A 15,825-nucleotide genomic window follows, 5' to 3' on the forward strand; every position below is an offset into this window, starting at 1 on the left:
TGGCCCTGAGAAAGCTGGATCAGTGTCAAGGACTATCCACGGGTAAATAAAAGGGGACTTAGTGATGGGATAGCAGCCTCTGTGGCGTTATTCTACGTTCTTTCATCTAAATCATTAATGTAAAATGTGAAAAAGAAAAGGTAAGTGAGAGAAGGCATTTGCTTGTCACTGGCCATTTGGGTGTTTCCTTTCTTCCTGCTGGTCCAAATTGAATAAAGATTTGTATACTTTGTGTCTTTCACTGTGTCTTGATATAAGCACTACCACTGTAGTGTAGGAAATATAAAAGGAAATAAAAAGAATAAGTGAGAGAAGGGCACTGCTTGTCACTAGCTACTAAGGTATTTCCTTTCTTACTGGTGGTGGAAAATGAATAAAGATTTATGTACTTGTTGTTTTTCACTGTGTCTCACACCTGCACGCACACTCCATGGGTGCGGAGGTAAAAAATAAGCACTATCATTTAAAATTAAAAGCGTGGTGTCAGACAAAAAAAGAGGTGAGGGTAGGTTGGAGGATCTCCTTGTGGGTCTGCTCCTGGGCTAGATTGGCAATAAAAGGGTCCAAGCAGTAGGCTGTGGTGGAGGTCATTTCGGCTGACTGTTTGCCCTGTTTCTGTGGCTGTGTTTGAACCCAGGTGTCCTCTGAGAGGGAGCGTGAGGTGTCCACTAATGCTTTTGATGCCTTTAGAAATGGAGTGTTTTAGTTTCCCCTCCAACTCTGTTTTGATTTAATCCCCACCGTCGTCCCTTCACCTTTTTAACATAAGCCCTGCCTCTGTTGGGCTTTGCTTGTTATTGGTGCCCTGGCGGCATGGATGTTTTTCATGGTGGTGGAAATATTGAATAAAACTGTTTGAACAATATTGTCTTCGCTGAGTCCCTGTGCTTATATACGCATGGGTGCAGTGGGGGAAAATAAGTGCTACTGCTGTGTAGCAGTACTAGGGGGGGGTAACCAAATATATAAACGGGATCTTCTCAGCTCAGGGGACTGACTCAGAGGAAAAAGGGTGAGTATCAGAGATACAGACACTTTGATGCCTTGCTCTGTATGAGGCAGTACTATGGTCAAGGACTGGGTCGAGAGTGACTTGCTGGAAAAGCACAGCAGGTCATGCAGCATCTGAGGAGCAGGGGAGTCAACGTTTCAGGCATAAGCCCTTCATCAGGCATGAGACTTTGGGCTGGGGGTGGGTGGGTCTGAGAGATAAATGGGAGGGTGTGGATTGGGGGGGGAGAAGGTAGCTGAGAATGCAACAGATAGATGAAGGTGAGGGAGAAGGCGATAAGTCGGAGAGGAAGGTGGCGCAGATAGATGGGAAAGGTGATGGACAGGTCATGAGGGCATGCTGCGTTGGAGGCTTGGGACTGGGATAATGGGGGAGGGAAAAATGAGGAAACTGGTGAAATCCATATTATTCCCTTATGATTGCAGGGTCCCAAGGTGGAATATGAGGTGTTCTTCTTTCAGCTATTGGGTGGTAAGGGTTTGGTTATTAGAGTTTCATTTAGGTAAACGCAAGGTGTTGCACTTTGGTACGACAAACCGGCCGGGATTTAAATGCTTAATGGTAGGGACCTGGGGAGTGTTGTAGAACAGAGAAACCTAGAGGTTCAGATACAGGAAAGTGGCAACACAGGTAAACAAGGTGGTGAAGAATGCATTTAGTGTACTTGCCTTCATTGGTCAGAGCATTGAGTATAGGATTTGGGATGTTATATGGCAGCTGTACAGGACATCGGTCAGGCCACTTTTGGAGTACTGTGTACAGTCTGGTTGCCCTGCTATAGAAAGGATATAATTAAGTTAGAAAGGGTACAGAAAAGATTTACAAGGATGTTGCTGGGACCAGAGGGTTTGACTTATCGGGAGAAGCTGAATAGACTGGGGCTTTTTTTCACTGGAGTGTGTGAGATTAAGGGATGGTCATTTAGAAGGCTATAAAATTATGAGAGGCATAGGTAAGGTGAATAGCAAAGGTTTTTTCCCTAGGGTAGGGGAGGCCGAAACTAGAAGGCATAGGCTAAAGGTGAGAGGGGTTAAAAGGGACTTGAGGGTCAACTTTTTCATGCACAGGGTTATGCGTATGTGGAATGAACTGCCAGAGGAAGTGATAGATGCAGCTACAGTTATATCACTTAAAAGACGTTTGGACAGGAGCATAAATAGGAAAGATTTGTACAGATATGGGCCAAACAGAGACAAATGGGACTAGTTTAGCTCGGGAAACCTGGTCGGCATGGACTGATTGGATTGAAGGGTCTATTTCTGTGCTGTATGACTCTATGACTTAAAGACAGCTCCATACCACTCATCATCCAATGGTCTGGCAGAAAGTGTTCCAAACTTGGAAGGCTGATTGCAGAAACAGCATACAACCTTGTTAGATTACAAGCTATCATTGTTTTGTTTGATTATAGGGCCACCCCACATGCAGCTTCAGGGATAGCTAGTGGGTAAAAGACTCCATGCCCAGGCTAAGTTTGATCCTCCTGGACTTGGGGGAGAGGGTGAAACAATATCAGGAATTCCAATGTAGGACCCAAGACTTTGCCAAGCAAGAGAGAATGGTTTGATAAGAAGACGAAATTTGATTTAAAATCATGGAAATGGCCTCTATATGGACAAGAGGCATGCCTGTATTAGGCCAGGACCAGGGATGTATAAAATTTGAGTAGTTCACGTCTGCAAGCTGCTGCCACTGAGCAATTTTGCAGTTCCGGTTGCGAAGACCTCTGGCTTGCAGGGTTGAGCATGATTGGAATGTCTCCAGGATGTTGCATCACCTGCTCAACAATCATCTGCTCACTGACATCCAGTTTGGGTTCTGCAAAGGCTACTCAGTTCTTAATCTCATTACAGCTTTGGTTCAGGCATGAACAAAAGCATTGAATTCTAGAAGTGAGAGTGACAGCCCTTGACATCAAGGTCACACTCTCTAAAGGCAGTCCACTATCTACAAGGCACAAGTCAGGAGAGTGATGGAATACCCCCCCCAGTTGCTTGGATGGATGCAGCTTCAACAACAGTGAAGAGGAATGACACCACCCAGTATTAAGCAGCCTGCTTGATTGGCACCTCATGCGCAAACATCCACTCCCTTCACCACTGACATTCAGTAACATCAGTACTACTTACAAGGTGCGCTGGAGAAATTTACCAATGATCCTTAAAAAGCAACTTCCAAATCCATGACCACTTCCATCTTGCAGGACAAGGGTAGCAGATACTTGGGAACACCACCAAGTTCCCCTCCAAATCACTTACCATTCTGATTTGGAAATATAGCTTCACTGTCGCTGGGTCAAATTCTTGGAATTTCTTCCCTGAGGGCATTGTGGGTCTACCTACAGCACATGGACTGCAGCGGTTCAAGAAGGCAGCTCACCACCACCACCTCAAGGGGCGATTAGGGATGAGACGGCCAGCCAACAAGACTCACATCCACATGTGAATAATAACAAACAAGGTGCCTTTTAAATACATTGCTTGGATGTTGGAGCCCAGAGTTGTCCAGAAGTTCTGCTATTTTATTTAGACATGCATATGTAATGAGCTGAGAATAATGTAAGTGCAAGGGAAAACCTGGGCCATCTCACACTTTGTCTCAAAAAATAACATCTTGCTGTATATTTTAATGTAATAGTCTGTGTTCAAACAGATCAGAAGTCAACATGAGAAATTGCCTTCCACTGTTTTCCTAGGTAAAGCAAAGGTCAGAATAGATTTACTGGTACAGCAGGGTCTGCAAGTGTCAATGTCTAGCATATTATTTAAACTTTAGATTTTCAGCATTCACATTTAGAAAAATATTTGCATCAATTCAGAATGTCTAATCCAGTTAGTATGACTCTTCACTTAGTCTTTGTGAAAACATCTTTTGGAAGCATATATCTTTGATCATCCCATTTTAAGCATTGAATTTTTAGTTCAAGTTTATAATAGCACAGCAGCATTTTTGAATGTGTGTTTTCTGAAAGGAAAGATGAATTGTGCCAGCTGAACATCAGCTGGGGATTTATTTGGGAGTATGTATTAAATTGATTGTTAGTATAGATAATTAAAATGCTTCTTTCTTGGGTCATTGGTGATAAATACAAGATATCTGTAGTCATCATGAAGACAGTGAGTCACTCACAGAATGGGGAACTGGAGAGGTATGTGGGTCAAAACAAGTTCGTAAAACACAAAGTTTGCTGGAAATGCTCAGCAGGTCAGGCAGTATCTGAAGTGAGAAAGAGTTAGGTTTTAGGTCATCATGACAGTGAAATTAAAGATAATCTCAATCTGAAATATTCATTCTTTTTCTCTCCAGAGATGCTGTCTGACCTGCTCAGCATTTCCAGTTCTTATTTCAGATTAGTGACATCAACAATATTTCGCTTTTGTTTGAAAGTAGCTCTGGCAGATTCCATTTACTGAAAGTCATTAATGGACTATTATAATGTGCTTTTCATTTATGACAATCCAAATATAGATGTGATCTACATGGACTTCAGTAAGATGTTCGACAAGGTTCCTCATGGGAGACTGATTAGCAAGGTTAGATCTCATGGAATAAAGGGAGAAATAGCCATTTGGATACAGAACTAGCTCAAAGGTAGAAGACAGAGGGTGGTGGTGGAGGGTTTAGATTAGATTACATTACAGTGTGGAAACAGGCCCTTCAGCCCAACAAGTCCACAACGACCCGCCGAAGCGCAACTCACCCATACCCCCACATTTACCCCTTACCTAACACTACGGGCAATTTAGTATGGCCAATTCACCTGACCTGCACATCTTTGGACTGTGGGAGGAAACCGGAGCACCCGGAGGAAACCCAAGCATCACGGGGAGAACGTGCAAACTCCACACAGTCAGTCACCTGAGGCGGGAATTGAACCTGGGTCTCTGGCGCTGTGAGGCAGCAGTGCTAACCACTGGGCCACCGTGCCACCCACATTGTTTTTCAGACTGGAGACCTGTGACCAGTGGAGTGCCACAAGGATTGGTACTGGGTCCTCTACTTTTTGTCATTTGCATAAATGATTTGGATGCGAGCATAAGAGGTACAGTTAGTAAGTTTGCAGATGACACCAAAATTGGAGGTGTAGTGGACAGTGAAGAGGGTTACCTCAGATTACAACAGGATCTGGACCAGATGGGCCAATGGGCTAAGAAGTGGCAGATGGAGTTTAATTAAGATAAATGCAAGGTGCTGCATTTTGGGAAAGTAAATCTTAGCAGGACTTATACATTTAATGGTAAGGTCCGAGGGAGTGTTGCTGAACAAAGGGACCTTGGAGTGCAGGTTCATAGCTCCTTGAAAGTGGAGTTGCAGGTAGAATGGATAGTGAAGAAGGTGTTTGATATGCTTTCCTTTATTGGTCAGAGTATTGAGTACAGGAATTGAGAGATAATGTTGCGGCTGTACAGGACATTGGTTAGGCCACTGTTGGAATATTGCGTGCAGTTCTGGTCTCCTTCCTATCGGAAAGGTGTTGTGAAACGTGAAAGGGTTCAGAAAGGATTTACAAGGATGTTGCCAGGGTTGGAGGATTTGAGCTATAGGGAGAGGCTGAACAGGCTGGGGTTGTTTTCCCTGGAGCGTCGGATGCTGAGGGGTGACCTTATAGAGGTTTACAAAATTATGAGGGGCATGGATAGGGTAAATAGGCAAAGTCTTTTCCCTGGGATCAGGGAGTCCAGAACTAAAGGGCATAGATTTAGGGTGAGAGGGGAAAGATTTAAAAGAGACCTAAGGGGCAACTTTTTCATGCAGAGGGTGGTGCGTGTATGGAATGAGCTGCCAGAGGATGTGATGGAGGCTGGTACAATTGCAACATTTAAGAGGCATTTGGATAGGTATATGAATAGGAAGGGTTTGGAGGGATATGGGCCAGGTGCTAGCAGGTGGGACTAGATTGGGTTGGGATATCTGGTTGGCGTGGACGGGTTGGACCGAAGGGTTTGTTCCATGCTGTTCATCTCTATGACTCTGTGACTCTATATTTAAGTGCATTAAAAGGAATGGTTTAGAGGGATATGAACCAAGACCAGGGAGATGGGACTAATTTAGTTTGGGATTAGGGTCAGCATGGACTGGTTGGACTGAAGGGTCTGTTTCTGTGCTGTATGACCCTATTTTGCTCTTCTTTACAAACAATTCTCCTGGTCTTTTTCTTTCTTTCCTGGCTCTAGCTTACGTTTCAGTTAAGCCAATATACCTGATCGGGACTCCTCTCTTTTCACTACAGACTGCCCTCCTAGCTTGGTCCTCTAGAACTGGTACTGTCTACCCTTCTGAATGGACCAATTCATTGGAACACATCAATAGCAATTAATATACTTATCTATTGTGTATTATATGTCTATTTAACAAGGTAACGAGAAATCATATCTGAGAGAATGGAACATTTTATTTGATAGCTTTTGTTGAACCATAATGTTCTCAGCAAGTATCATTTATTTGTGAAGTGGCTATTAAAAATCATCTCAACACTTCAAATTGATCAGCACTGTAGTGCACTCATCAGTACTGTCAAGGAGCAGAGATGTGCTGAGAATATGCATTGTCAATATGATAACCCATTGTTTACATTGGTTCTAATTCCACTGGTTCAAATTTCCAACTTTTTTTCCAATCATTTTTTCATTTTTTTTAAACACTGTTTGTTCTGGGAATTGTATAAATTGTGTGATTGTTAATAACTGCCCTTAGATTGAGTTTAGCTTCATTACTCTGTCGCCTGGTAACACTTTTGCTTCAGACCATGAAGGAGAAAGTAAGTTCAACATGTAAGGCAAATGCTGTTTCAAGTTAGATTAGATCAGAATCAAATTTAATGAGCTGGACATTAAATAATTAATATAATTTCTTAAACTATTCATGATTAAACTCAGATGGTCACCAGCATTACCATTCATACAATTTTCATTTTACTAATAAGAAAGGAAGGATTTCATAAAAATGCTTGTCAAGAGATTTTAAACTTTATTAAACGAATTAATGAAATGCAGAATTGACACCATCTTTACCACTTATGGACACATTGATGTCACCTGGTAATATAATCGAGAGGTTTCCACAGTTTAGGAAATGTTACATAAGTGTGAAAACATTATTCATTTGGTCAAATTGCTTATCGAAGGCTTAACTGAAGCTATTCTGTTGTGAAGTTTTATTTCACTGTCTCATTATTGGGGGTTTCAAAGTTCAGGAGGTTTTTTTTCTCTTTTAATAATAAATTAAATGCTTCTTCAGCAATTAAAACTCTTTTACAAAATCATAGAATCATCCAGAAGAGGCCCTTTGGCCCATTGAGTCGATACCGCCAAAAATACATTACTACCTACACTGCTCCCACTTTACTGAACTATGCTCATAGCCTTGAATATTATGACATTTCAAGTGCTCTTTAAAGCTTATGAGGTTACCAGCCTCAACTGCCCTCCCAGGCAGTGCATTCTCACACCACTCTTCGGATATAAAAAGTTTCCCTCAGATCCTCTCTAAACCTCCTGTATTTCACTTTAAGATTATGTCCTATTGTTATGGACCCTTCAATTAAGGGGAAGGGATATTTTCTATTCACCCTGTCTCAGCCCCTCTTAATTTTATATGCCTCTATCAAGTCCCCTCTCAGTCTTCTGTGCTTCAAACAAAATAACTTTGTTCTTCCTGACAGAAGTATCGGCTGTCCTGTCTGCTACAGCAAATACCGAAACACATGAATAGTTTCATTTGGAAATGTCAGCACTTTGGATTTTGGGGAACAGTGCTCTTATATGGGTATGTTGATATACTGGTGCACCAAGGCTCCAAGTGGAAAATTATTTTAGTCCCGGAACAGTTTCTTTCATGACTTGACACTTGTTTAATGTCAGAGTAGATATTTTCTGATCTACCTGTTCAGAGATGTTATTACACTCAAGACTTGACTCTGGGCCTTCTAATCCAGAGGTAGGGACTCTACCATTGCACTCTCTTTTAATGTTAGAATAGAATTTGTTTCAATATCAGATTTAGGTGCAACATGTAAATTGTAAGTGGTAGGGGATGCCCTGATCAGAGGTTAATTGCATTAATCTCTGCACTGTAAACTTACTTGTAACATGTTCACTTGTAAGTTATCTGGCCAATCTTTTAAAAAGATTTTCATAATGATTACAAATTTTTGACGATGCAATGACAGCATAACTAAATGTTGATCAGAGATTGCCAGTTTAGAAAATGCGATAATATATTTTGATAAGTCTCCCTGCTGGCACAGCTAGTTAAAGCTATGAATATTTGAACCAAGCAGATAAGGACAGATCCAAGTGTAGTTGCTAGTTGATGCGATTAGCTTATTTTAGTTGGGACAGTGGTGAGTGCATAGCTGTTTCAGTGGCCATAGGTTTAGATTCCCAACACTGACCACATGCAGTGAGACTTCAGTGTCGTACAAAATTGTAGAATGAGATGGTAGAATCAGAGTGTATCATTTGGTTGGCCAATGCTGCTCCTTCTTTTCATGTTACCATAATTGACAGTGGGGCATGTTTCAAAATATGTAAGTGCAGTTCTATGATACACCACCAGATGTCATCATCTTGTGTTGTGAACAAATGCATTTTTCATGAATCTAGCAGGGCCTCAGTGTGGCAACTGTAAATTACTGAATGGTTTGGCAAATTGGATCCTACCTTTGGGTGAAACTTGTTTTTTCAAAGTTAGTTTTAAGCTGGCAGTGGTTGTGGGTTCAAACTCAATACCAGAGACCAGAGCACACCTTACAGAAGTCACATCTGACCTTTGGTCAAAGAGTCGGGAGTGTGTTGCTGGGAAAACACAGCAGGTCAGCATCTGAGGAGCAGAAGAATTGATGTTTTGGGCATAAGCCCTTCATCAGGCTTGTGGGCTGGGGGCTGAGAGATAAAAGGGAGGGGATATGGTTGGGGGAGGATGGTATCTAAGAAAGCGATAAGTGGATGAAGGTGAAGGAGAAGGTGATAGGTCAGAGGGGGGAGTGATGGACAGGTCAGGAGGGTGGTGCCGAGTTGGAGGTTGGGCCTAGGATAATGTGGGTGGAGGGGAAATGAGGAAGCTGTTGAAATCCCCATTTATCCCGTGTGGTTGCAGGATGCAAGGCAGAATATGAGGCGTTCCTCCTCCAGGTGTTGGGTGGTAATGGTTTGGCGGTGGAGGAGGCCCAGGACCTGCATGTCCTTGATGGAGTGGGAGGTGGATTTGAAGTGTTTAGCCGCAGGGCAGTGGGGTTGCTGGGTGCAGGTGTCACAGATGTTCTCTGAAACAATCCACAAGAAGGCGTCCTGTCTCCCTGATGTAGAGGAGACCACATCGGGTGCAACGGATGCAGTAAATGACATTGGTAGAGGTACAGGTAAATTTCTGACGGATGTGGAAAGATCCTTTAGGGCCTTGGACGGAGGTGAGGGGAATGGTGTGGGTTGGTAGGGGCGGGGTGCGTGGACCTGACGAGGGAGTCGCAGAGGGAAGGGTCTCTCTAGAACGCTAATCGGGGTAGGGAGGGAAATATATCTTTGGTGGTCGGGTCTGTTTGGAAGTGGCGGAGGGTGATGCAATGTATGCAGAGATTGGTGGAGTGGAAGGTGAGGACCAGGCGGGTTTGTCCTTGTTGCATTGGGAGGGGTGGTCAAAGACCCCCGTCACTATCTGAGCAGGGATATTCTTGAGATGACCTAGCTAATGTTTTTTCCTTATTCAAAGTCACTAAAACAGATTAGTTCAGAAATTGGATCCAGCGCAGTGCACATCTAATGAAGCTGGTGGATGACCAAAGAAAATTTGTCCCTGGCCTCACTTTCACTGCTAACTACCACTGAAGTCCTAGAAGGTAGTGCTGTCATCAGAAAGGGTTTGGAAAGGAGATTCATTTGAGAGTGGAGAGAACTTTGGGCCAGTAGTAATCTCTGAATTTGATAAGATAAGGAAAGCAATTGAAATGGAACTTTCCAGTGGCAGACTCAGGTCTGTTAAGGTTCCCAGCTTTAACTACCAAATGCCTGCTGTACGCATGAAAAGTTAAATTTTGCAAAGGGTGTTATAGTGATTGTAATGAGACCAGCTGGGTGGACCTCATAGAATAGCCCCTCTTTGATTGGGCTGTTTACCTGGTCCAATCAGGGACCCTTTGCTGATCGATATAAGCAGGGGTGTCAGAGGTTCCGTTCACTCTGAGAGTTGGCTCTGAGTAAGACAGACCAGTGTCAAGTTCTTTGCATGTGTAAATAAAGGGTGACTTGGTGACAGAATACCAGCCTCTGTGAAGTTATTCCAGCGTATGTGAGGGCCCTCTCTTTGCAGAAGGATAAGGCCAAACTGTCTTTCAGGTTTGTGTCCTAGTGACCAACAGAGGAATAAGTATGGGCACAATATCTGATATGTTGATTTCTTATATGTCAGTAAGATGGATGCAACATGATCCTATCAACTGGAAAAAAACATAGAAAAATAGGTGCAGGAGGAGGCCATTCAGCTTTCTGAGTCTGCTGCACCATTCAATATGAGGCGGCACAGTGGCTCAGTGGTTAGCACTGCTGCCTCATAGCACCATGGACCTGAGTTTGATTCCTTCCTTGGGTGACTGTCTGTGTGGAGTTTGCATGTACTCCCTGTGTCTGTGTGGGTTTCCTCTGGGCGTTCCAGTTTCCTGCCACAGTCCAAAGATGTGCAGGTCAGGTGAATTGGCCATGCTAAATTGCCCATTGTGTTAGGTTCACTAGTCAGGGGTAAATGTAGGGAAATGAGTCTGGTGGGTACGGTTCAGAGGGTCGGTGCGGACTTGTTGGGCTAAAGGGCTCGTTTCCATACAATAGGGAATCTAATCTAATCTAATCTAATCTGATATGACTATGGCTGATGTCACTATCTGGCATCATTGCTGTTTTTCTGAGCTTGCTGTATGAAAGTTGACTTTGTAATGTTTTGGGAAGCACTGAAGACATGAAAAGAACCAGACAAGAACAGGATTCTCTTACAACTCAGAAGATAGGCTCATTTTCACTGGCACCATCTGATTATGTTGTTAGAAGTTTTCTAATTTTCTATTAAATTGTTTTATTGGAAACCGTGTCCCCAGTTACTGTTTGCACCTAGACTCTTTTACTCAAAAAGCAGTTGAATACTCCTGGTTAAATTTTGTAATGCTGGCTCTGTAATGTAATTATTTAATTTTGTCTATATTTTGTTTTGGCAGAAGAAGCGTTTACACAACCATTTTCGCACTATGGGCAGGACGATGTTATGAATCAAAAGCTTTCAATCTTGCAGGAGGACATCACCAAGCTGGAAATTAATACAATTGTCAATGCAGGTTGGTACTTTGACAGCTTTGTGACCTGCAGACTTACAAGTGGAATGATACAATGACTGCACCATTGACTGGATTCAATCCTGCCATCACTCAATGGTGCAAATCTAAAGAATTAATCACTTAAAGGCAAAAAAGGAAGTAGGTAAAACAAAATTCACAATTTCTGCAAGATTCTGGGAACTTGCTGACATCCCAGACTTCACCCACAGTCTCTGGCAGTCTAGACCTCAAAGTTGAGATAATTTTCACTTAAATTAACTTGTTGTTTGCATCACATTCTTAATTTTGTGGATAGGGACATTTTTAATACTGTTGTTTTGTTGTTAGATTACAATGTTTTATAAATCATCACATCAAGCCCTATCGGCACCATCAATTTAAGTCATATGTCACATTAGTGGGATTATGGATTTCAACTTTATACATGCCCACCAAATATCTATGATATGAATCTATCTGGTGTGCAAAGAGGGAGGCTTCCCCAGCTGAAAATAACCAAGCAATCTCCAGAAGAATGTGAATACTGCTGATTCATGACAATCTATGCAAGCAAGCAACTTACCCTTGCAGCTGAAGAGGAATCATTAGAATCAAGGCAGATTTCAGAAAGCGATACTGTGTGTGAAACCTGAACTGTTGAACGAACACTTTCTTGGCAGAGGTGACAGATGTGGTGGATATGGTGTACCTGGACTTTCAGAAAGCCTGTGATGCCACCCAGAAGACTATTGGAGAAGATTAAAGGGTTGGAAAAATGTGGAGGATATCAATTTGGTTTAGAAATAAAGAGTAGAAGTTAACAATAGTTCCCAGAGTGGTTAGAAATGAGCAGCACTCTTCTACGGGCAGCCATATGATTGCCTTTGTTGAATGTTGTATAGGGCTAGAGGGAATGCTGCACAAATTAATGTAATAGTAAAACAGGGTGCATGGCAAATGATCCTGAGGACGAAATGGAGCTAAGAGTCAAATGGATAAAGAAATGACTGGCGGAATTTATTGTTAGTAACTGTGAGGTGATTATACTATGGGGAAATGTTGGGTAATGTGGAACAGTGGGGGGATTTGAGTTTTCATATTTACAAGACCTTAAAAAGCAGCAGTACAAGGGGATAAGGCCAAGAAATGATGAAGGTATTCTGGGTTTAAGGTGAGATATATAGAATATACACATGGAAAAGAAAAATAAAATGTCATGGTGTATTTATGTCAAAACTTATTCAGATGAAGAATTTGCAGTTTAGATCTTGCAATTACTGTTTACATGCAGGAAAGAAGTTGAGACATCATATAAGAATGCTGCCTGGTATACCCCATAAGGAAATATGGGCAGGAAGAATTTGAAAAATTGGGGCTGATTCTGATTGAAGAATTTAAATTGTTGGGTGACTTTACTTAAGTTTTTTAAAATTATGAAGCAATGGTTCAAATGGGCTAGAAGTTGTTCCATAAGATGGAAGTCTACAAAGTAGAATGTAGGTATAAGACTCAATGTTAGTCCTTTTGATTAGGAGACAGGAACAGTCTTTCTATGGAGGGTGGTGTGAGGCTATGGACTGCAGTGTTAGAGTTAGTAACTGAGCCAGGAACTATGTCAACTGTTAAAAGTAGATTATAGAGAGAGGTGTTTGAAGTAAATCAGATTTGGAAGATCAGAGGGCACAGTGGATTAAAACTACTGTTTTGGAGAATAAGAACCAACTGCACAAAGTTGCAAAATCTCTGTGATTCTGTGTAACTGGAATTGTCTTCTAGGTACTTATCAGTGTTGCTTTTAAAAACTTGAAGGAACTTCATATTCATCTACTGTTGGCACTTCATTTCAAATGGCAACGTCTGGCAGCTAGAGTTACAGAGTCATAGAGATGTACAGCACAGAAACAGACCCTTCAGTCCAATTCACCCTGTCGACCAGATATCCTAACCTAATCTAGTCCCATTCGCCAGCACTTAGTCTATATTCCCCCAGACCCTTCCTATTCATATACCCATCCAAATGCCTCCACCACTTGCTCACAGCTCATTCATACACACACTGCCCTCTATGTGAAAACATTGCCTCTTAGGTTCATGTTAAAACTTTCCCCAGTCACCCTAAACCTATGCTGTCTAGTTCTGGATTCCCTCACTCCAGGGAAAAGACCTCGTCTATTTACCGTATACATGTCCCTCATGGTTTTATAAACCACTATAAGGTCACCCCTCAGCCTCCAAAACTCCAGGGAAAACAGCCAACCTAATTCTTTTTCACACACATAACTGCTACTCTTACCATCCTTAATGATTTCAAATAATCTAAACCTATCTAACTCGGGTGTATCCAATCCCGTCTTCATTTGTAAAAATTCAATCACATTTCCTCTCAGCTGGATTTTAATTGTAAAGCAAACACTGTCTGGTACCACGGACAGCTCCAATCAAATTTAGCATAGTAATAACAATCCATTCACATTAGCTTGGAAGCTTGTTATTTGTATTGCCTGACTTGTACATTGAAATACCTGAAAGATAGTTTAACTTTTGGGATGGCAATGATGATAGGGGTTTGCAGCCATGCAGTTTTCTGGCAGGCAGGGATTTTTCTGATGAGGTTTAAAATCCAACCTTTAGAATAAATATACATTTTCCATTCTCTCTATATGTAGGCGAGCATTTGTGATTATGCTTTTCAGTGAGTTCTGAATAATGGCAAAGAATATATACTTGAAATAATTTTGAATGGCTGATAAATCTGAAATACATATATATGGCAAGGAAGCCTAACTGCTGCTGACCCCTTCCATGTTAGCTGTAATGTGTTGATTCCTACTCTTGTGATTTTGGTACCATGGGGGAGTGGGTAGGTGAGGAGGTATGATGTGGATATGGTGTGAGCAGAGGTTCTCACTGCTTTGCATAATGCTTCTTGCCCTATATAGTTTCTTTAGATGGTGAGCAATCTTGCTCTCTTATCACCTTGATGACATTATTAACTCAACTACATATTATGCTAAAGCTTCTTAAAAAGTTCCAGATTGTTTTGTTTTCCTTTGATGGCATGTCGGTAATGTGGGTAAGGCTAATACTTGTTGCCCATTGCTCATTGTCCTTGAACTGAATGATTTTCTAGACCACTTCAGAGTGCAGTAAAGGTCAACCACATTGTTAAGTCTGGGGTCGCATGTAGATCGGACCAGGTAATAACATCAGTGAACCGGATGGATTTTTACAAGTCAATATAGTTGTTGTAGCTATCATCACTGCGACTAGCTTTTTGTTTCCAGGTTTACTAATTAAACTTAAATTCCACCAGCTGCAGTGGTGGAATTTGAACCGATGTTACCAGAGCATTAGCCTGGGCCTCGACATTGCTAGCCCCATGGTAGTACCACCACACCACCACCTCCCCTATCTGCTTCTGTTAGCATGCAACTTTGAATCACAGGACTTCAGGTTCATGTAACACTGCAGGCTCGGAGTTCAAAAATCAAACCCCAGAGCGTTACTGAGGGAGTGCTGTACCGTTGGAGAGGCCATGTTTTGGATAGGACATTAGAACTGAGGCTCCTTCTGGGCCGATTTGATGATATTGTTTCAGGGAAGAGCAGGAAAGTTCTTCCCGGCAGACCTGAGGCCAATATTTATCTCTCACCAGTCTCACTAAAGTAGATGATTTGATCATTATCATATTGTCGTTAGCGAGAGTTTATGTGTGTGATTTGGCTGCTGCTACATTTCATCACAATACTGTAGAGGTAGTTAATTGGCTGTAGAGTGTTTTATGATATCTGGTGGCTGTGAAAAACCTAAGCCTTTCTTTTTGCTTCTGCACAAATTCCTAATGGTTACCTCATACTTCCACACCTCATCCCATGTAATATTTACAAGATAAATGTATGACTTCTTAATCCTGGAACAGCAATTTAATAACTAAGAGTTAGCAGGTAATGTTAGGAAGCAAAATTTCAAATTAATTAATTTAAAAAGTTATTAATTTTAATGCAAAGTTACCATAAAATAATACTTTTCATACTATTTAGAGCAACCTTTCAAATTATATTAAGAAAATATATATATTTAGTTTCAGTTTTCAAGAGCTGGATCATTTTTAATTCTGATTTTGTTTTTAGATTAATGAAAATTTCTATTTATATTCAGGAAGGTGTTTTTGAATTAGGTGAAGGGTTATAATCTTCCAATTATGAGCCAACCCTTGTTTGTTGTTACTCCAAGGTTTTTTGGAGAAATATCTCAAGATCCCAGTTATTAATTCACTGAGTGATTAACACTGAAAGATAAAGCAGATTAGGAAGATCGTGACCACTTAGAATCATAGAATCACAGAATCACAAAAGCCCTACTGTGTGGAAAGAGCCATTCGGCTCTTTGAGCCACTACATGGCAATTTAGCATGGCCAATCCATGAATCTGCACATCTTTTGACTTGATTTTTTTAAAGTTTAGCTTCAATCCTCTGAAAAAGTACACTTTACTTAGAAGATGTTCAGAGTTAACCAAAAAT

At 41.5% G+C, this 15,825-nt stretch overlaps 1 protein-coding gene across 5 annotated transcripts in view; it reads left to right on the top strand.

The window, feature by feature from the left end:
* The window catches only part of LOC122543809 (uncharacterized), a 953,710-nt gene that overhangs the window by 28,270 nt on the left and 909,615 nt on the right, over positions 1-15,825 (top strand). For 3 of the 5 annotated variants that reach the window (XM_043682599.2, XM_043682600.2, XM_043682598.2), the window contains one exon: positions 11,208-11,324. In XM_043682599.2, the coding sequence (XP_043538534.2) occupies positions 11,208-11,324 (117 nt within the window). The remainder of the gene's footprint in view (positions 1-11,207; positions 11,325-15,825) is intronic. The other 2 variants (XM_087983745.1, XM_087983746.1) reach the window with 1 other exon arrangement.

This window comes from Chiloscyllium plagiosum, unplaced genomic scaffold, assembly GCF_037043375.1.
Source record: "Chiloscyllium plagiosum isolate Xiang-an unplaced genomic scaffold, Cpla_swu_hap1 HiC_scaffold_46, whole genome shotgun sequence".
NCBI classification, from domain to species: Eukaryota; Metazoa; Chordata; class Chondrichthyes; order Orectolobiformes; family Hemiscylliidae; genus Chiloscyllium; species Chiloscyllium plagiosum.